The 22706-nt window shown below is 29.8% G+C and overlaps 1 protein-coding gene across 1 annotated transcript in view; it reads left to right on the top strand.

Annotated features, from left to right (window-relative positions):
• LOC111027081 (octopamine receptor beta-2R-like) overlaps window positions 1–16534 on the top strand; it is a 177111-nt gene extending 160577 nt beyond the window's left edge. Inside the window, exons 6-7 of the mRNA XM_022305298.1 lie at window positions 80–441; window positions 12729–16534. Coding sequence (XP_022160990.1) covers window positions 80–441; window positions 12729–13050 — 684 coding nt within the window. The 3' untranslated portion in view covers window positions 13051–16534. The remainder of the gene's footprint in view (window positions 1–79; window positions 442–12728) is intronic.
• The last annotated feature ends 6172 nt before the right edge of the window (window positions 16535–22706 follow it).

The raw sequence follows: 22706 nt of genomic DNA, 5'->3' as shown, positions 1-22706 counted from the left end.
TAATATCATGATAATCGATTGGCACCGAAGTTTTGGGTGTGTTCGTTTTAAAACCATTCGTTCGTGTTTCGTTTTTCAGGTGAACAAAGTCTACGTGATCGTGTCGTCTTCGATATCATTTTGGATACCCTGCACGATCATGCTGTTCACGTACCACGCGATATTCAAAGAGGCAAACCGGCAGGAGAAGCAGATACACGCGAGGATCAGTTGCGGCCAGCAGATAAACTACAACCGGGAGCTTGCGGAGAACCAGCTGCGATCGAACGGTGCTGCCAACGGGTCGTCGTCCAGGACCACACTGGCACCCAACGATCACCACTCGACCCCTTCCCGGGACAACAGGAACATCATCAAGATGAAGCGGGAGCACAAGGCGGCCAGGACGCTGGGCATCATCATGGGCACGTTTATCGTCTGCTGGCTGCCCTTCTTCTTGTGGTGAGTGTTCCGCTTTGTGTAGGTGAAGTACTTATATAGGTATAATGATAGTGTTGTCCATCTGTAAATGACGTTTATTGTCGTGGAAAAGAAGGGTTCGATTTTAAAGACTCACCCCTTGTGCTCTGAGTACATATTATGATTTACAATAAGATGCAAACTCCAAATAAGATTATAGGTAATTAATATTATCAAGTTAAATAAACTTGTAATATGCATATAATCAAAAACAAATATCAAAAATGATTGTACCTACCTACCAAATCAGAACTTTAAATTATTGACTTAAATTTTAAAATAACTATTTTTATAGGATTTGACCTCATATTTTGAACTACTTACCTCATCTTTCTTTAATATCACCATTTACAACGTATTACATTTTTACCTTATAATTTCTCACAACCCATAACACGTCACCATTACTCAACTTATTTTGTTTAAGTATTCGTCAATATGTATTTATGGTACTTTTCTACCTACATACTATTTATACTTTTGTTCGCTTTTGATACATTTTTTGTTTTAATATGTAATGATGTTAATATTGTTACTAAATATGAGAACTACGATCATTCATAAAGATATGATAATATTGTCTAACGATCAAAGATTATGGATACAATTTAGAATTCCATTACTTTGAAAGTATATTTTTCATTTCGATTTTATCATTTAAGCCAGCTTTGCGACTTTGCATTAGAATGCATTAGAATACATCGTGTAGCTACTATACTGATTAGTTTTCCAATTTTGTTATCGTAGTGTGTTCATTCGTGGGGTTTTATGGCACCGACTTATACATTTGAAGTCACCACCCTTAGACGTATCCTCTGGAAATATTAATATCCTTGAAAGATTGACATCCTTTCTTATCGCTAAAAATAACGTCTCTGAAACTTTTAATCTTTTAACAATAAAATTAGTATTGTTTACACCGCAGATTACTTTATTCGTGTATCAAAATTATAATGTCAGCTTAAATTCTCAATTTAACAGTTTGTTGTTATTGTTCACTAAGTTTTCTATGACGTCTACGAAAACTACAATATTAAATCTCGTACTAAAATGTCTACTATGTTGACCTTTCCCCCCTCCCCCAAGTATATGTTTCAAAGCTATTGCAGCTACTATAAAAGCAATTTATGGGAATTCACAACAATATGATACTATTATATTATTATACCAATGAGATTAAAATATGATACCGAAATTGCATTTAAATTAGTAATTTTATCAAAGGAATTCGATTTTTAACTTCAAGTATTTGTAGTAGTCATTAATATGTAGTTTGTATTCAACTGTGGGTCATACTATCTAGTAATTTCGTATTTCTAGAGAGCGTAGACATTTTTCACAGGCATTGTCATTTCTTATAAAATGTTAATATTTATATTAATGATTTAGTGCATAATTATTTTCCGAGAATATACATTTTCCTCCTATTTTATCACACTACTCGATTAAATGAAGATTTTTAATTGACGAGCAAAAGCATTTCTTCATTTATCTTCATTTATTTTAAAGAATTTCGTCCGATTGTAATGACGAAATATATAAACGAAACTCAATTAAAAATTAACCACGCTGTGAACTCAGAAGGAACAGTTTTCTTTTATTGAATATAACAACAAAAAAGAAAACTAGATACCTACTTGATTTTTTTTTATTCATTAATTAATATTTTGATTAAACGTAATTATTTCTGTTTATATGCAAATAAATTTTTTGTTCAAAGGTTAGTCCATTTCTTGAGTGTACATTTTTTGTTTGTTTATAACTAAAATTAAACTATGAATATTCTAAAACGAATTTTTTTTCATTTATCCGGTATTTTTGCAAAGATGCAATCTTCATAAAAAAATGTTTATAATCTATAAAATACTCGCTTTAAAATATACATTTATTTTCTTTGTTTATTTTTTTATTTATCTGTTCTGATAGTAAGCGACCAAATATTTAAAGAAAAATAGTGAATTAAATACTAAAAAATATCATAATAGTATCTCATAGTCCACACCTGTCTAGTGTAACACTACCGTCTCATATTAAATTTGTTTTATTATTGTTTTATGCTAACATATACGTTTTCTAATGTTCATTTCTTCCCGTTTAACATAGCTATTAGCATAACCTAGGTCTAACGGGTAGTAGTTATTTCCGTTTTTGTTTTTTCTATTAGTTTGAAATTGTATATTTGATGGGTTATTATAACACTAAAGTAGGTATAATGTAATTTATTGTAAACATTTAGGTTTTAGTATTTATTTATTTTACATCAATGGTTTAAAATTGAATAAGATAATAATATCGTAAATATGTTTAATATTGTAAATAAAATATAATATTATCTATACTTATTTTTTGATTATTTTTAAAATACGGTGTTCATTATTTGTACATTGTTCTATAATTTGTTTATAGGTATGCTTCAAACGTATGCATACATTTTAATTTTATCAGAAAAAATCAATTTTAAAAATAATGATACACACCACAATATAGGTACCATTGCCTACTATTATGTTCTGTTCAGATTCGAATTTGGATAATAATTTATGAATTTGAGTGTCCAGATTATTTTTATAATCAAGATTTACATCATAGAACTAAAAGTTTTATTCCGTATTTTTATTTTTATGATTTTTTTTATAAATTTAATTATTAGTCAAATCGACTTAAGCTAGTGAGGATCTAACTTATTTTTTATGTTTAACATTCAATAGTTATTTTTCAATCGTATATTTTATTATGTTCATCCAATAGTCCGGAGTATACATTTGAATCTATTAATAATTAAAGCAGACGAGTTTGTTGTATTTATTTTTCATATACAAGTGAATTACATATTCACTAAAATAAATAATGTATTTACAAAATAATTCAATATGCACTTTAATGCTTTCAAAGACATTTTTTTTTTTATGATTGTAAACTAGATTTAAATTTAATTAATTGCTGCATAAAATATCATCTTCCTCGGTTAACCATTAACTACTTTATTCCATAATCGTTCTTTCAGATACAATTTGAGACTTTTTCAAAATAATTCATCATCGTTTTCAAACTACATAATGACATAGATGATTTAGTAGCATTATCAGACGAAGTAGACTTCCTTATGTCTTAATTTCAAAACTACATAATCTATAAAAGCATTTTTCCCAGCTGAATTTGAAAATTGCATATATACACCACCCCCCCCCCCTAAAAAAAATTCCCTGTCATCAATAAAATAATCTAATACCTAGCTCACAACGAGAAAAACTTTAATACTTCTTATTTACATATTATGTAATGCCATACTAAGTTTCTCAGCTCATTTTTAATATCAATTATGTATATGTATTGTTATCGAATCAGTCTATATCTCCCAACACAACAGTCTCTGAATATGCCAACGACAAAACCATTCTCTCCATCCATGAAATTCACTGAATAATTCCTTTCATCTTAAAATACAATGACCGATCTAGAATCGTATTACTGAAAGTGGAAAGCAAAATCTAATGAAAATAAATCATTCTAAATCAAGTTCAATCTCAAACATGAATTCCTACCTCAAAAAAAAAAATATATATATTTCTATATATTGACAAAAAACTAACATAATATAGTTATTAGTAATATAGACGAACATCTGAAGATGAGTTAAATTAAATTACCAATTATACTGGCTTAGGGGAATTACCCACTTAACATCTGAACTAACACTCAGATATTTACAAACACCTGTTCAAACCAATTTGGACAAATGCATTCGGGTCTTTGGTAAAAATCGATCTTCGACAAAATTCAAATAACCTAAATTATTATAATCATCTAACGATTCTCAAATATATGTAATATATACAAATGGCATGGGATACACATAAATACGGCATTATCTTAATATGGGTGAGCGACTAAATTAAGTTTATCAGTAAATACTATCATTGACTTCAATGTTTCAATAGCTATAGACTATCACATAGAAGTAAATATGAACGAGAAGTTATAAAATGAGTATTATATTATTTATTATTTGATAGTATTTACAGATTTTATAATCAACGTTTATTTATTTTATATTAGTAAAATTATGATGACATTTAACAATGATTAAAACAAAATGAGAAGAAAATACGTTTTTTATCCTGAGCATGTGTTTTTAAAATCACCACTATCGTAGTATATAAAAATAAAATTAAGACATAAAACTAAGAATAATAAGGAAGTATTTGTTTGTTTTAATGTACATAGGTACACTACATTGCGCAAGAAACAATTACGACATGTCCTCTAAATGTCTAAATGATTTTAATTATTCTTCTCCTTATTATTATTATTAGTGTTTTTTATTATTATTGTTATTGGAACATCTAAACAGTTGTTGTACAAAAGAAATGTCAAGGCTTTCGCTTGAATTGGTCTGTCAAATGTAACAAAAGCGAGACCTTTTCCTCTCATTATTATACAACAGTTCGGGAAATTCTCAAACGTTATTTTTAAAATATTTAAATTTATCCACGGATCCCGAGACTCGATCTACAGGTAAACATAATTATTTAAAGCTTCCAATGATAACTATTACTTTTAATGCAGCAATAGGAAACCGAAATTTCGTCGATTTAATTAGGTCTTTTATTTATATGAAGAATAAATATTAATATTAGTGAGCATCATTTGTTAATTTGAAGTTGTTTACCTACCTCAATGTTCAAAATTCAAATTTCAATATATATTAAATAGTACATTATTTATATTTTTTTTAAGTATGCTTTATTTAAGTTTTTCAATTTATTTTATCATAGTATATTATTAGCGCATTTAGATAGTTGAAGTACAATATATATAAATAAAATATTATCTTACACACAACTATTGGACCAACTTATCACAAATAATTGAAATATAATCGTAAATATTTAATCATTAAACACAATTAAATGTACTGTGAATTTGACCATCGCATCACAATATTTAATTGATTCGTATATCTCTTACAACCGTAAGAAATGTTCAAATAATAATAAATATGTATTTAATATTGATGATAATTAACAAAAAAATCTTTTTTTTTAATACTACGTGCATTATTAACATAATATTTAAACGATCGCTGAAAAAAACGTATGAAAATATATCATAAGTTCATAAATTCTCATAAATAAAGTATGTTATTAATCTTTTTAGGTGGGTAGGTAGTTAAGCATTTGTGAAAACATTTGATTTTCATATTGACTGTAAGCCTATACAATTTAAACTAAGCTTTGAATAATATTATACTTTCGTGTTTTATCTTTCTTTTTTTTTTTTGTGGAATTAATCAACTAGCTAATATTTAAATATAGAACTCTAGATGTTTCTTAGGATTAAACTGAAATTGTTTCTTTTTTAAATACACTAAAAATACGATTAAACAAAATAATTAATATCATGAGTATTTTACACAACTTTTTTATCTTTCTTTAAAGTTTTTTTTAATGTTTATCTCTTTTTTTTGGTAAATTTTTTCCACTTTGCTTAACTGTAATTTGTCATAACTATCACTCATATTATAATATACTATCTATGTAAATTATTATTTATTATTTTAATTATTTTATTTACTTAAAATAACTTTTAATTTAGTAAAATGTATTTTACACAACAACATAAATAATAATAATACTATGTAAGTATAAAAAAATCATTACAATAAATGGCATAGTTACTCAATACTTGATTCAATATTGAACTTAATTTTCAAACGACTGTTAGATTGTACAATAAGTTTAAGTATAAGTTTGCTCATTGGTTACTGCAGTGACGTCTGACCCGTGTCAAGCTGACACATGTGGCTCACCAACGCATTACAACTTAAAAGTGAACCGTAGCCAATTTTTATACTGAAGCGAAATATATAAATAATATAACTGTTCCCAAGATATTTAAATTGCATTTTTGTTAAATTTTTTTTTATTTTTTAGATTATAATCATTGTATACATGTTGTACAATGATTTTTTTTTTGTTTACACGTTTAAAGCAATTTTTCTACTATAAAGTAGAAAAATTGCTTTAATATTCAACTTCGAATGTTGTTCCTATTTAAAAATTTTATTTCTCAAAAATATTCCTTATCGTAATTAAAAATTATTGAAAATGCTGTGACTATTATTTTTTATAAGTGCTTAATTTTTACTCGCATTAATATGTAAATTATTTTGGAGGTGATAATTTACCGTAAACCTAATAGAATTGAAAATTTAATATACAGAAGACTTTTAAAAGGAAATATTGAATATAATGACTATGAATTGAACTATATTAAGAATAGTTATCATCAACTCAAATCATTTAACTTAATTACAAACAATACAATCTACAGATAAACTAAAGTGAATTCTATAAAAATCCTGAAATAAAAATATTTAGAACAGGGCCCAAAATATGTGGCCAGTGCATAATTCAAACTTAAAAGTGAAGAAAAAAAAATAAGTGCCAATTACAAAAAAAGAATATTGTAAAGACGAGCAAGATGAATAAAATCGTAGGTTTTAAATTTATTTAAATTTTATTTTTTTAGAAAACGTAATTAATATCGTGAGGTGATATTTAACTATATTATGTTTGTTTATAAAACTATCACATACGATTATAGTGAGTGTATTTTACTTTATTAACTTTTACTACAAGATACAAAACCATAAATAATTGAAAGATAAAACTCAATTAATCACATAGTAAGCGACAAAATTGAAAAAAAAATTAACACGTTAATAAGTCACTTTAATTGACTATAAGAATTGGCCGTTCGATGATGTTATAGTTAAATTGGCCGTTAAAGGAGTACTTTACACTTGATGTTTAGGTGTATTTCAGTCTCTAAGTCGTGTATTATAGAAAAAATAGTATTTATAGTTATATAATTTTTCATTGCGTAGGTCTCAGGATAGAGTTTTAATTAAATAATGAATTGTCTAACGAGAAAAACACGAACAATGATATTTCGTATTCAATATTTAAGTCCAGCGTAAATTTTTAAACATCAACGCGGATAATAGCTACTCCACTTTCGTAAAAAGAAGTCATATTTTATGAATTCTTGAAAATAGCGTCAAAAGTTAATCATTGAATAAAAATGAAAAACTTGCGAGGGTCGAGAGTTCTCGCTGCTTTCAATTCGGTAATAGCTGACCCGCGATTTTTCTCTTATCTTGGCCTATATATAGAAACCACTGCTGCGAATAGCGGCCATTTTCTTTTATCCGTATTATTTATGTTGACGCCATACTGCCACAGACCGAGATAGATACACTCCACGGTTGTCTACCAGCGCCGCTTGAACAAATAAAATATAATATATTAATTATTACTGTATATTATACCATGGTTTACTCCACGGTCTTAGATCACTCTAACACACACGCGTGACGGACAATAGGTGACATTTCTGAACGGTTTTCTATTGGCGAACTTTGCGCGTCCATTTCTCGAGTTTCATTGGTCGTTATTATACTGTCGATAATAATTTAAGTCGTTCAAATAATCAATAGCATGATGATAATATTGTTAAGTACAAGGGTTATTTTTTCATATCACAGCCTCCTCCTCCTCAGACGCGCCATTATACGTTTATAGCGACAACTGTATACAGCCGTTTTCCGACCATGTCGATGGGCATCGTACGGCCACAGAATCAGAATGGACATTGATAAGTAAACACCGGATTTGTATGCATTTAAAATTTTAAAATATGCAATGCAAACATGCACTAAAAAAGTCAAAATATGTAAGAAAAAGATGCAAAAGATGCAAATAATGTAATTTGTTAGATTGTAATATAATTTTTAATCATTGATACATTGTAAAAAAAATGTATTAAAATTAAATAGTAGATACATTGGTACAAAAGTGCGAACAATTTAATATAGTATGTAAATTGGAAAAGCAACAACCTAACCTATTTTAATATTCTTTGAGATTAATATTTTATATTAATATTATATAAACGTACCTATAATCTATTTTTTTCTCGACCCCTTTTTAGATCGTTAGATGTACATTTGTACGGTTTTTTGTTTATTATTTCAATGTGCTTGAAGCGTGTGGACCACGACTGGCCTTGAGCCCTCAGCCGGTGGAGGGTGGATGGGCGGGTGGGTAGGTGGCCCTATAATATTATAACATGCGCGTTCGTTGGCCCGCTTCCATTTCAATTACGTAGGCGGGATCGGCGGCGGGAGGATCGAGAGATCGATATAGTTACGGGAATAAAAAAAAAATACTCCGACACGCATGCTAAGAAATAATCGGCTTTCCCGTTTTAATTGTTGGCGACGACCCACACGCCCCTTGTGTACGAGAGGTTTATCATAATTTTATATGGCTATTCGCACAAAATATTATCGTCATTGGGCATGCGGTCGTCGTCGTTTTATATCGTATTCTAAACTATAACGCCATCGTTATGACATGATTGTGACGATATCATTAAGTGCCACTGACCGATGACATAATATTATAATGATTTATAAATTATCTATTTAGTACTGTAAATCAAAATAGTTTGTTTTTAAAAACTACCCGTCAACATTTTCAAAATGATCATAGATCAACATTGAGCGCAGCTCTTGCCGCATAAAAATCTGATCTGTTTATCTGAAATGACCCACTGCTGTTATATAGCTGGTACCTATATAACCTACACAGCAGAGATATTTAAATCGTACCTAAACTATGGACGGGTATTACATTCAATAACGTTTCTCGATAGGTGGTTGTGCTGGATTTGAGTTCAAACAGTATAGTATTCTGTTCCAAAAAGAGAAACGATTTCGAAGTTTTGGAGTAGGGACCGTTATACCGTGCACGTGTGGTATTTAATTGTGATTGTAATTATTATATTTTAACGCACGGTCAGTGCAGCACGTGATTAATGTAATTCGATAATAAATCGTTGGCCAACATCAATAGGAAACGTGTGGGTGATTTCTCTGGAATTGGCCGCTGCGCTTTACGTTCAAATGATATCATATCATGATAAAATCAAACGCATTTAGTCACAAAATGAGATAGCTATATAACTACCTTTAATTGCCAGTTAATAAAAACCAATTGTCAAAAACATCATCAACGCATTCGTCCAGTATAGCCAGATATGACATAGACCAACAACGGTTGATGTAACCTATTAATTATTCATAAATAATAAGAATAATTATTGGTATCGAGTACCTCAGCGAGTGTGATCGGTTAGGTAACGTATGATTGAAAGACTTTTGAAAAAAAAATGTCATAATACCAGTGGGCGAGTTTCGATTGAAAAGCTTTAAGTAGTATAATATCCTCTACGACGTTAAACACAAGTATAAAAAAATACTGTAACCTTTTTTTTTTTTGCGAGACTGACGTTTCGCGTCGACTACTGTGTATTTTTGATTTTCCACCTCAATGATATCAATAAAAAAAAAAAAAATCTATTACTTTATATTACCTTTACAGTATTCTCGTTTATTTTGCAGTAGCGACGCGGTGTATCGTGTGCTTGTCGTGATTTCATAATATTTATATATACCAAACAGTCAGGGGATTATGATTACTATTTATTTCGCCACCTAGGTGCACACTTATTATTACGTTATATTAGATGACTGAGGTAGGGCGATTTGATCGTGTGCACAGTGTAGTCACCACTCGCGTTATAATTAATAAGATAGTCATTTACGTGGTTAAACTTGTATTATATTGGTACCCATTATAATATAACGTAGTCATTCCGACGACGGGGTCGCTGATTTAGTTGAAATTAACCCAAACGTACTTGCTCGTCAGCTTTCTGCGCACGCGCCGACTTGTGTGTGTGTGTGTGTGTGTGTGTGTGTGTGTGTGTGCATAACCGTAACAATGAAAATTAACAACATTATTGTAGCACGCTGCCGCCTAACTAGTACAAATTAAGTACATCGTATTATTATTATTTTGCAGGGGTGGGTGAAAGAACATAATGTTGTTGTACTGTGTAACACTTTGCGCCAGGCACTTGCTCGAAATAATTTCAAAACTAAAACGACGACTATTATACGGTTAAACTATATTATTATTACTATTATTATTATAGACTCGCTGCAGTTGTCTTTAATTTTTCTTTTCGTATTAGACATTTTCGCCGTACATCGTAGATGGTTTTAATCATAAAGATAGGTACCTATTGTTTTTTTTTTTTCATATGAACGTATACCTACGCTTAGGACTAATTGAACGTTTCAAAGATTCCCGAGGACATTTTAACACCATCGCATCTTAATAATTAGTCGGGTTACAAGCAGGCCTTTTCTTTTTTAAGAGTGCAGTACGGCCTGCACATCGTGCTCGTAGAAAGTCACGTAAAGTTATATCATAACTTATAAACTAAAATATGCCGATTAAAATGTCACACTCTTAAAATAGTATGCACTGTCGATAGCAAACTACATATAATAATAATACTAAAAATGTTAATACTCAAAATTACGAATCTCGGTGACGAGAATTTTATTGGGAATGTTATCGAATTAGTTTATTTTACAGTTCTGTTTTAGATTTTGTAATTCGTATCTCGTATTCGGACATATATTAATAAATACGTGTGTATTGTTTATTTTCAATAATACTTCGACTCTCGTGTCGTATAAAATGATAGTCGATATTAATAAAAACAAACCGGTATTTATACAAATTGAAATGGACTTTACAATGAGTGTTTTTTTTAAATATTATCGATGTGGAGTTGTAATTTATTGAAACACTTTATAGTTTGTGTTTTGTTTGGATAAAATCGTGCAATGATTTATATAATTACTCGTAAATTAATTAATTTAAATATTGTTAAAATTAAACCGAGCTATGATAATTCTGTAGGTCATATTAGTCAAAATAAAACGGTCTGAACAGAATATGATGCTTATACAATTCAAAAACCAACCTCATCATCACTGAAGACCCCTGTAGAGTAAATGGTACAATTTAAATGTAATAAAATGTTTTCGGTAGTAAACCGTAAACAAACGACAATAATAATAACTGTAAGCGAACATAAACCTAACGACCAACGTACAGAATTTAATATATATTAATCGAATCTCCTGAACATATTTTATTCGTGTGTTACACATGCATCGTGATAGCGGAAACTAAATGATTCTATCAAAGACACGGGTTTTTATTTCCGTCTGCCGTCCCGTACGTCTGCTAGCCTCTAATTGGGTTTCTTTTTCTTCGCTCAAAATTACAGGTTTAACTCAACACACGGCTAGCCGGTACCATATATGTTGCGTGGAATGGCCACGTTTGAGGTGCCTATTCTAATTTATTTTTTAAAACGAATCGCATCTATGCTCTGCACGGTCGTAAATGTTACCTGCTCGTTCACATCTATGTACATTATTGTGCTGCGCACAACAATAATAATAAATATTTACCGTTGCGTTCCGCTTCTTTATTTAGGCACCTAACGTCGCTCTTGAAATTTCAAGTGTCGGCGAGGGATAATGTGATTTTCGAGTACCTATAAAAGTTTATTTTGTGCGAATGGAAAATGTAAACGGTCGATTTAACAGATCCCGGCAAGACTCAAATCTTTTTCTGATGATGACTCTATTTTTTTCGTTCTGCCCTGTTGTCTACAAGTGTGTCTATTATTATTAAAAAACTTTCCTATCGCTTACGTTTTAATGACATGCGTGTATTAATATCATGATTTCTCTCACGAAAATGTCGAAGAATTTCTGTATGAAACTAACATTAAGATATTGCTACATTTTCCGCTCGAAATTTAAAAAGTATGGACAAAAAAAAAATTATTTTTTTCTGACCATATGATTTTGACTGATTCTTAATGTTATCTGTATTATTATATAGTATGACTTAAATTCATTGACTATACAGAGCGAGTAACAACTGCAGAAAGCAATGAACAATTTTCAAAAGACAAATATTTGTCTTATTAGTGTGGGATTGAGTCACGTAGGTGATAACTGTTTTTTATGTTGTAGTGAGTCATCACATACAAGTTATGCGTGATGACGAGTATCATCGACATGAAATAATGTCAGTACCGAAATAGCTGTACTATCGAATTTCAAAAACAATTTTCTGCAAAATGTAGTCAATCGTCGTAAAACGAATAACCAATAACTAATAATATTGTTACTGAATGTGTATCTCGCGATTATTTCAAGTATCTATTTCTACACAGGTCGAATACGTTATATCTTTAAAATTGTTTTTTTTACATTTCTACGTTATATCTTTAAAAAATTTTTTTAAAACGCACGTGTTTTGCAGGTACGTCATCACGACGCTGTGCGGCGAGGCGTGCAACATTTCGTCGTCGGTGGTGGCCGTGCTCTTCTGGATCGGTTACTTCAACTCGACGCTGAACCCTCTTATCTACGCGTACTTCAACCGGGACTTCCGGGAAGCTTTCAAGAACACGCTGCAGTGCGCTTTCTGCAACCTGTGCCGGAGCCCGCCGTCAGACTTGGAGGCGCTGGACGCACGGAGGCCGTCGCTACGGTACGATGACCGCACGCGCAGCGTGTACTCCGAAACGTACCTGAACCACTGCGACAGGCGCCGGTCCAGCCAATTCGGCAGCAGCTTATGATCCACCGCGCCGCCAACACCCCGGCCCCGAATTTAGAGCTTTTTTCCGCACATCCCTCGGCGCCGCCGCCGCCGCCGCAACCTGCACCGACGCCCACGCCCCCCCCCCCCCGTAATCGCTGAAAAAAAACCCGCCATCCCCGAGGGAAACGAAAAAGAAGAGATCAAAAATCGGCCGCCACGATTATTATTAGTTTTATCGCACCCGCTTCGGCGCCATCATCGTATGATAATACCTAGAACGTCGTTGTTGTTTTATTGATGATGGTATTATAATGGTATTGATACCTATTAGACCTGACGATAATAACAGCGCGACAGTAATAATAATAATAGGTAATAATAATATTATAATATGCCATGTTATTTTGTCTATCGTCGACTTGGCAACTTTTCAGAAGATACGAGGAATTTGTTTTTTGTTTTTTATAATGCCTAAAAACATATTAAGTATTTTACATTTTTCTATGTGACTATCAGCAGTATTCGTTCTTAAAATTAAATTCCTTGCATATTCCGAGACGTAATATTACGCCCAGTTCAGAGCGATAAATTAATAATCATCGTCTATAATATTATAATATATTATAATGCGACTCGAGTGAGAAGCGTTCAAAATTTGCTCGTCATCGGCACTCGTACGACGATAATAATAATAATAATAATAATAATAATATAGATGCAGACTTATCATGATTCGAGTACGATTATACATAGACGATCCCCTCTTCCTCATCATAATCGTCCTCCTCCGTTGCAACTACCTCACGACAGAGTGCTATAATATAATAATAATAATCACTACAATCCGATCGTAAACTGTAGTTGAGGAGAAACGCTCGTCCGACGGTCGTCGTGATAATATCATTATCACAGTGCCGTGTGCTCGTCGAACCTGCAGGTGGTTTGGCGTTGATCTGTAATTACTGAGCCCCATCATGGACCTCCGCGTTGGCTTGCCACAACCACTCAAACGAATGAAGGATATCGTATTATTATTAAAATACAACAATACAACTAATATATTGTTCGAGAGACTTGTTCTGACGTGGACTAAAATTATAATTATCGTGATCGTTTTCGTTTTCGGACTAGGCGTTTTGCATTTTATTACGATTATAATATTAACCAATATTAATATAGTCACCGACAAGCGTTTCAGCTGCCGGTTCGCTATAATAATGCAATAATATTATGAATAATATATTGTGGACGCGCATCACGGCAACGACTGCAAGTCACGTGTCGACCGTGCGCATTTTAACTACCTAATAATAATATAAAGTACAACATAATCTCATATTCTGATTTTATAAGTTTTTCTACATTTTAATTGAATTAGAAAATAATAATAATTTGATTAAAATAGAGTACTCGTCGATGTCAATACGACCTGCAGAGTTTAGTGTTATAAATTTATATTCGCTTTTATCTCAAAGATGATAGTATTAATATACAGCGATATAATTTTCTATACGACGAAAGCAACAGTAATCGCCAGGGTGTACACTCACATTATAAACACCTGTAATATCATGGGACGGATACCTCGGGATACAGAGTTTTAAACGAAAACATTTAATGACAGTTATTCTTAACAAAATAAATTCCACAGTGTACCGTACAGCGAACCGTAGAAAATTACGAATAATGTACTAGGATAATGTGTTTTTAAAATGAATTTTACCTTCCTCCTGGAATTTTGTCAATTCAAAATAAATAATTTCTTAACATTGAATCCATATAATAATATACTACCGAACCCGGTTAAGAACAATAACCAACAAGACTGTATAATTTCTATTTCGTCTTTGTTACCAAATAGCCTTAGTGATAAAAACAATATAATTATATTGTTATCATTATATTATAATTTAACAGTAAGATGTACAATATTAAAACAAATTAGTAATAATGTAAAGATCGCTAACTTTTTACCGCTTGTTTTATTTTATTTCGAGATCGATAACTATTATTAAAACATAGATTCGCCAAAACTGGTATACTGTCGTTGACATTATAATATTACCTATTTTGGAACAGTGGTTGCCAATGAGTCAGTACTCAGTTGCATGGTAAGAATTGTACTGCAGTTTAATTTTTCAAGTTTCGACGTTTTTTGAGTCTCTTCGAATGAAAAAATAAATAAAAAAATAAATAATAATAATAATAATAATAACAATAATAATAGTAAATAAATCCAGTTAATGTAATGAAACGTTTATGAATAATTTATATGGAACAGACTCCGAAAAATTGATGAAAATGTGAAAATCTTCTTAGTTCAAATATATTAACATCTCGTATCGGATAACGTGTAAATCCAGCAATATTCATCTGATAAGTTCTCCTAGAGTCATGGTCAGACCGTAATTATTATACCAATCCATTTTGTCATAATGACGATTATAATATTATAATTTATCAATACAATCACTGTGGTCTGTGATACACTTTCATGGCACTTCATGATTAGCTGATGAACTACACTTTAGATGACTACGCCGAACTATACACAGTGTACCTATTGTAATGTGTACAACATACCAATTATTATTGTTCTAACTGCATACGTGTATTATACAATACTATGTTAACAATTAACTCGACGATTAGCAGTATATTGTTTCACTGTTGTCCACTGCACGCCAAGGCCTAGTTTAATTAATTTTAATTTAGTATCGTTTCCACGGTGTATAATATTGTTTTGAGTGGTCAATTTACAGTATGTTTTGGTAAATCAATGTGCACAAAAAATTATAATAATAATAAAAAATTACAACAAACGAGTATAGGTAGAATGCGAGGTCTCGGCGGTGCAATTTAATAACATAATTAATTGGTTATTTGTTGTTGCTGATTTTCTATTAAAATATATTTATGTTATTATGCAGTAGTGGAAATTAAAATCATCAATTTCTTTCCAGCGTATTGTAGGTTAGGCCGTTCGTCGTTCGACTGTTTGTCAAATATATTAAATATTGTAATTTGTTATTGTTATTATTTTTTTTTTTTACTTTTGGATTCGTTCTATGAACTGTACCTGTTGTAAATAATTGAGTTTGTTTTTGATAATCAATTTTTTTTTAAATAAATGATATAACAATTATGTATAAATAAATATTATAAATACCTACCTACATAACATTACAAGTAGCAATATTTCGGTGTTACAGCTTACTAAATATAAAGTATATAACATTGAGGCGGCAAAAATAAATCACTTAGTGGACACAAATTACGAAGAAATCCTCACTGCAGGAGATACCTACGTCAATAATAATATCGCGATGACGAAGAGAAAAAAAATGGACAGTATGAAATATTTGGAGCTGAGCTCTTTTTTCTGAGTAAAAATATAGGTACTGTATGACACTGATTCGTTTGTATTTGACCTGTCCTTTCTTCGAGACACTCGCTTGTAAAGCTAAAATAAAAACCAAAAAAAAAAAATAATTTTACTTTTATGTAATATTTTGTAACCACTTCAATGAAATCGATTCGTTTCTCTGCACGAAGAAAATATAACACAATTTACAATATATAGAGATCATATAATATACAAAGGTACACGTTAACACCATTATGGCAATATAGCGGGTGGGTACCTATTATTATGACGTTTGTAATATATATAAACTTTTAACGTTTTACCCGTACTCACGAATCCAAAACAGTCAAACATTTTTTTTCCGTCTCGTTCCCAACATTGCAGCAATGTTGTTGCTAAATTATAACGGTCGTTATTATCGTTTCTATATTATGCTGTACGCGAACTTGGACCAAAATATTATATATTGTATACACGATCAATTGTCTATTATAATTTAATCTATATATGCCAACCTTGTGTTAACGCAACCTTCATGCCTCCCACAAAACAAAAAAATCCCAAAAGCTTAAGTATTTATCGAAATCACGAAATAGAATATATTTTAATGTATTTCAATCGGCAAAATTAATTATTATTCATGGACGACGCTTTTAAACAGATTTTACATTCATATATTAATCGTTTTCAAGGACCGTTTATATACCTAGTGAAATTACTGTTCCTTCTTGTAACATAATAATAATGATATAATATTATAACATACAAATAGGTATGCAGTACGTTATAATACTAATATGTACATGTACACAATGTTTATGTTTATTTTGATAATTTATGTATTGTTTTGTCATTACCATTATATTAATAATAATTACTAGCGAAACGATCATGTAATACTATTATTATGCTATATAATTTAATATATGTATATTGTTTATGTACTACGATATAGTAATAATTATTATATTATATAATATATTTAATATTAGATGCAGACACATTTTGTACCTGAAAGTCCTAAACAAAATTGTAAAAGTAGCATTGATTATTAATTATTTATTTATATATACATTTTTACTACCTATATATACAATAAATATATAGTTACATACATGTACAAAATTATATCAAAAAGCCTATACATTATATCTTAAAAAAAAAAAAAATTAATAACAATAAGTATATTATATTATAATGTATTATGTGTATACTTTAACTACTATATTATTTATTATTAATTATAGCCCATTTATGACAAAAATGAACTAGAGTGATTCTAACAGATTTGTTATGTGTTAAGTCTTGCTTGAAATTTTGAACTATTGTATAATATAATATAATGATTAAATAACTACGTATTGAACGTATTGATTTTTTTTCCCCGGTAGTCTTGGTAGTCTTGTGCACTTGTGTCACATAGTTCTTTTTTTTTTTTTGTAAATCCCTGAAAGAATATTCCACAAGATTTAAAAAGAAATGTTTTAACAACTTTTTGTCATCAAAAAGACAGTTTTTCATATTTTCTTTTGAGAGAAAAACTTTTCTTAAATATTGTTTATGCACATTGCAAACACACACATACACACGCGCGTGCAAATTATTTATATGTGTACACTGTACGTATACATAGTTTTATTACCAATTTTTTCAGCTTCCTTATTATGTGTTATTCGTTTAGTTTCGTCAATTTTCAAGGAAAACAAAATCGTGAGTTATGAACAGCAATTAATTTTGTAAACTCATCAAATGTATTAGAAATAAGGTAACAAAAAAAACCTCAAAGTTCAACACGTACCAGTCAATTGTAGAGACATACATTGTCTTTTATCTACAGTATGGAAATATATCAATATCACAATATGACTTACAGTGCAAACTTATCTAATTGTTGTGATTCAAAAATGTACATAAACATACTTATACCAATTTTCAAGCACATACAAATACTTTGTTCTATTAAAAAACAAACAAATCCATTTTTTAATTATGTTATATTGTATATGATGTAATAAGTATATTTAGTTTCAATATTTAGAATCGAAAATTCCAGTAGGTATTACATTTTAATTAAATAATAATAATTCAACTTTTAGTCTGAAAATAAATATTGAAAAATAAAATTCAAATATATATTGGGACCTTTATTTATCTAAATAATACAAAAGGTAAGCATATGATGATTAAGATAAGCTATAAAATAAGTAATTATAACAAATTAATTTAAATCCGAACAAAATGTATACAACAATATTTTCGACAATTACTGATTTGTAATAATGTCAAATAGAAATTAAAAATAATTTTATTTTTGTGGAAGAAGCATTAAGATTAATAAAATTATTTATGATGTTTTATTATTCATTAAGATTATATGCACGCGTAATAATAACGGTGAATAAAACGTATTCAAAGTTGGTCGTAATTATTATTGACAACTACGACGGTAATGCTGTATCTGTCATCGGTATTTGCAACTACCTGAAATCACAAACATCCATGATTGTATCTCAATAATAATATTTTATAAAAGTCTCTAGGTGAATCCGGTAGAAATTATAATATTTATATTCAACGTAATCTGTTAAATTATCCGATTACTGTCAACGTTAAAAACCTTTTCAACCACGAAACGTTGTATGTTAGAATATTAACACTCAAACTGTCTACAATAAGCTCCGTTTTTTTTTTTTATCAAACAACCCAAACTTGAATTTTTGAAACAATCAATAGATATTAGATGACTCAAGTTACTGGTTAATGTATAAATTGTTTTGATTAAAATTTAACCCATTTAAATATTTAGTACATTAGTTATACGAGTAGAAACATGGACAGGCATTTCACATGTCATCCTTCTCTTGTGAACTCAACCACAACTAATGATTTATACCTGTTTAAAAGGTGATACAGATCATTCATTTAAGATCAAAACAGTATCATGCCATGTATACCGGGTATTTTGATCAAATTCAATTTATTTGACTTTTGGTGTAAGTACTCTGACAGTCACAATAGTTGTTTACTAGGCTGTTCAATTTGTGATTCCACTCTACACTCTGCGTGTATATTGGTCATTGGTTGCAATAAAACTAAATTTAATTTAAATATTAAATAATAATCAAAATCGATATTTTCTGAAGATGGATCCCACGTCCAAGGACATGCGATGCTTCTGATGTTAAAGAGGAACAAGACTAAGAAATAGTTAAAAGCCGCTGATGTGATCTTGTAATATAATATGCATTAAGGATTAATGACTGTCCAATTTAGACGTCAAATTTCTCTATCGATGTGTATGACAGCATGGTGGTAGCATATGTGCTCTGATAAACAGTTAATTCACATCCCAAAAGTAAAATCGATTTTTCCATCTGCCATCTGGCAGTTTAGTAAAATACCGTAATAACTTTGGTCTCGTTTTTAATAAGCCCTTCTATTTATCAATTGATTTTATATTCGTGAACAATACTAGTCCTGCGTCGGAACGCTACTTTATATAAACACATAGCTAATAAAGGATGCGGCTTGTTAAGAACTAGGACCTACTTTTATCATTTGATTTATCTATATTTCAACAAAAAAAAAATGTCAATGTGTTAAATCATTGAGAAAACCAATGTTCACACATGTACTGATGTATAACGACACTTTGGTTTCCTTTAATTCATAAATTTTCTTATTTTCTACGTTTACTCTTTTAAAGCAATCACTAATACTCTTAAAGTTGAATTAATTACCTATGTCAAGTAATAAGAATGAAAATATATGATGTCATCTCATACAGTGTAAATCGCATATAACAATAAACCAAACCTTTCAAATCCAATACTTTTCATTGTTATAACTTGATTGTTTGATACTCAAATCATGCAAATGAATATAACATTATCGTAACTATATATTTAAAAAAACATAATAATATGCGCGATTATAGTAATCAAAAAATAAAATCACATGAATACATATTTGCATTATTCAATTTAGACAACAATAAGAAGTGTTTTTTTATTTTTATTATCAGTCTAGAAGATTAACGTCAAACCCGCATAATGCACATACCAATAGTTATATACTCATATGTAAAAACAACAACTATAATAATTGCAGAAAATATTTTCACTACTTTGAAAATGTTTTTTGTTTCGTTTTGATTTAGCGACAAGTTGACATTATTTTGAAATGTAAATACCTAATGTAAACTGTTATTGTAAATCAACAAATTAAAAAAAAAAAATTCATAGATATTGTGCAATATTGTCTGTACTTTTCTATTTTTGTATTTTAACTTAATAATTATCATGCAATATAAAAAAAAACTCATACAGGTGCACTGGTACCTCAAGCATAATAGAATAAGATTATCGTTGAATATCCTAATTGTTTCTATCCATAAATTATCGCACGAATCATAACAACCACAACAGTACAATTATGTCATATGCAGGCTAAATATCAAGTCTAATCTCAATAATACAATGAAAATGTTTACATTTTTTATTCGTTGGATATTAGAAAATTGTTGAATATTTGTCGGAAATACTACCAATGAAAATACAGGTCATTTATATGATACTGATACAGTTTGTTTTGCGACTCCTAAACTTCACTTTTTTTCAAAGTGATAATAATAATGTATATGCACTTCGACGCTCTTTGATATTCAAATGTTCGAATTTAAATATATTGTTTTTCCTTTGTGAGTAACGAGCCATTATATGGGTTTGTAGCAGTAATCTCAAATGATGTGTTCCAAGTGAATTTTCAAAAACCTACACAAAAAGATTTATTTATGTTTTTAAATATAAATTGTTATCCATACCACACGCGTATACTATATTGTCTATATTGTGTAATATTTTGAATTTGATACGGTGCACATTATATTCTATAGAAAAATATGTCTGAACAAATAAAAGAACGCTTTGGATTTGTGCGAGACGTGGGTTAAATAAATTGGTTTCATAACGTCAAATGCTTATATTATTTTGTGGATGTGAGAGACCTACCTATTATAGTATTCATAAAACTAGTTATCTAAATTGTTCAAGTAGTACTCCACACAAACATAGTTTTGACATTTTGTACATATTTTATACTCTTTTGAATGGTTTTATTTTCCATTTATAATGCATATCTCGACAACTTATTCAAAAATTTCAAAACAAATATATATATATAAACAATCCCTTTTTAAATACAATATTATACAAGTACATACCTATAAGTTATAAAATTTGATATGAGGGTGTAAAGCTAACAGCCCAGTTCTTTATTTTAATCTGACATTTTTCTCCCTCAATGCAATGAAATGGTATATATTAATATATAATTATTTAATAACATTTTCATAATATTATAGGTGCGTCCATGAATGTGCTCACAAGTTAACTTATTTTTTTACTTCGCTCAACATGATAGAACATTTTAGTGAGGCTAAGAAACAGATTGTAAATGATAGTGGTTTCCAAAAAATAACAACATGATTCTCGTATAAATGTTAATTTATTAGAAATTTATCCATTCTAAACATCTTATTAAAATTTTTAAAATACAAAATTCAATTAATTTTCAATCACCATGTAGGAACCAACCATGTTTTTATGGCTAAATTATTATTTAATAGTGTCAAACGTATTAAAATATTCTAAATCACACAGCTGAAACGATGTTACTTAGAAATGTATACACACAATCAGAATCAACAAAAAATTAAAATAATTGCTTTATCTTTTATTCTCCAAACGATTGTAGTCACTTAAAAATCAATACAATACTAACATACTAATATTTCAATTTCCTAATATACATTGAATTAGGTCCTAGATGCTGATAATTATTAAATGGGCTAATCCTCCATTCTTCCGAATTCGTTATATATTTATTTATCAAAGGTGCGGCAAAGACGGAGAATTGATTTGGTTCGTTATTTTCGTTATTGTTTCGCATTATGAATATACTGACCATGATTTTTTGTTAGTCGATCGAACTACATGTATTGTAATTAAAATTAAATATTTACTCGACAAAACCGTATTGTCAAACGTTCATGTGTGTAAAGGATTTTATTGCATACACAAACAAATACAAACTCACGTATTGTGTAATATACATATACAATTTTGTGTAAACCTGAGCGCAGACTAATTAGTTATGTTTATTGTGCACATGAAACATTACAAATAATAAACACGCACACACACACACACACACACACACCCACACATGCCGTTCGCCAGTGGAAAACAGATACAAACACATCCTTCGTGATTGGAAATCGAATAAAATTGCATATAATTTTGAACGAAATAAGCACACACGTTTTT

Source organism: Myzus persicae, unplaced genomic scaffold (genome assembly GCF_001856785.1).
Source record: "Myzus persicae strain clone G006 unplaced genomic scaffold, MPER_G0061.0, whole genome shotgun sequence".
Taxonomy (NCBI): Eukaryota; Metazoa; Arthropoda; class Insecta; order Hemiptera; family Aphididae; genus Myzus; species Myzus persicae.
The sequence above is the reverse complement of the archived record's forward strand: the minus strand, read 5'-3'. Positions and strand labels throughout refer to the sequence as shown.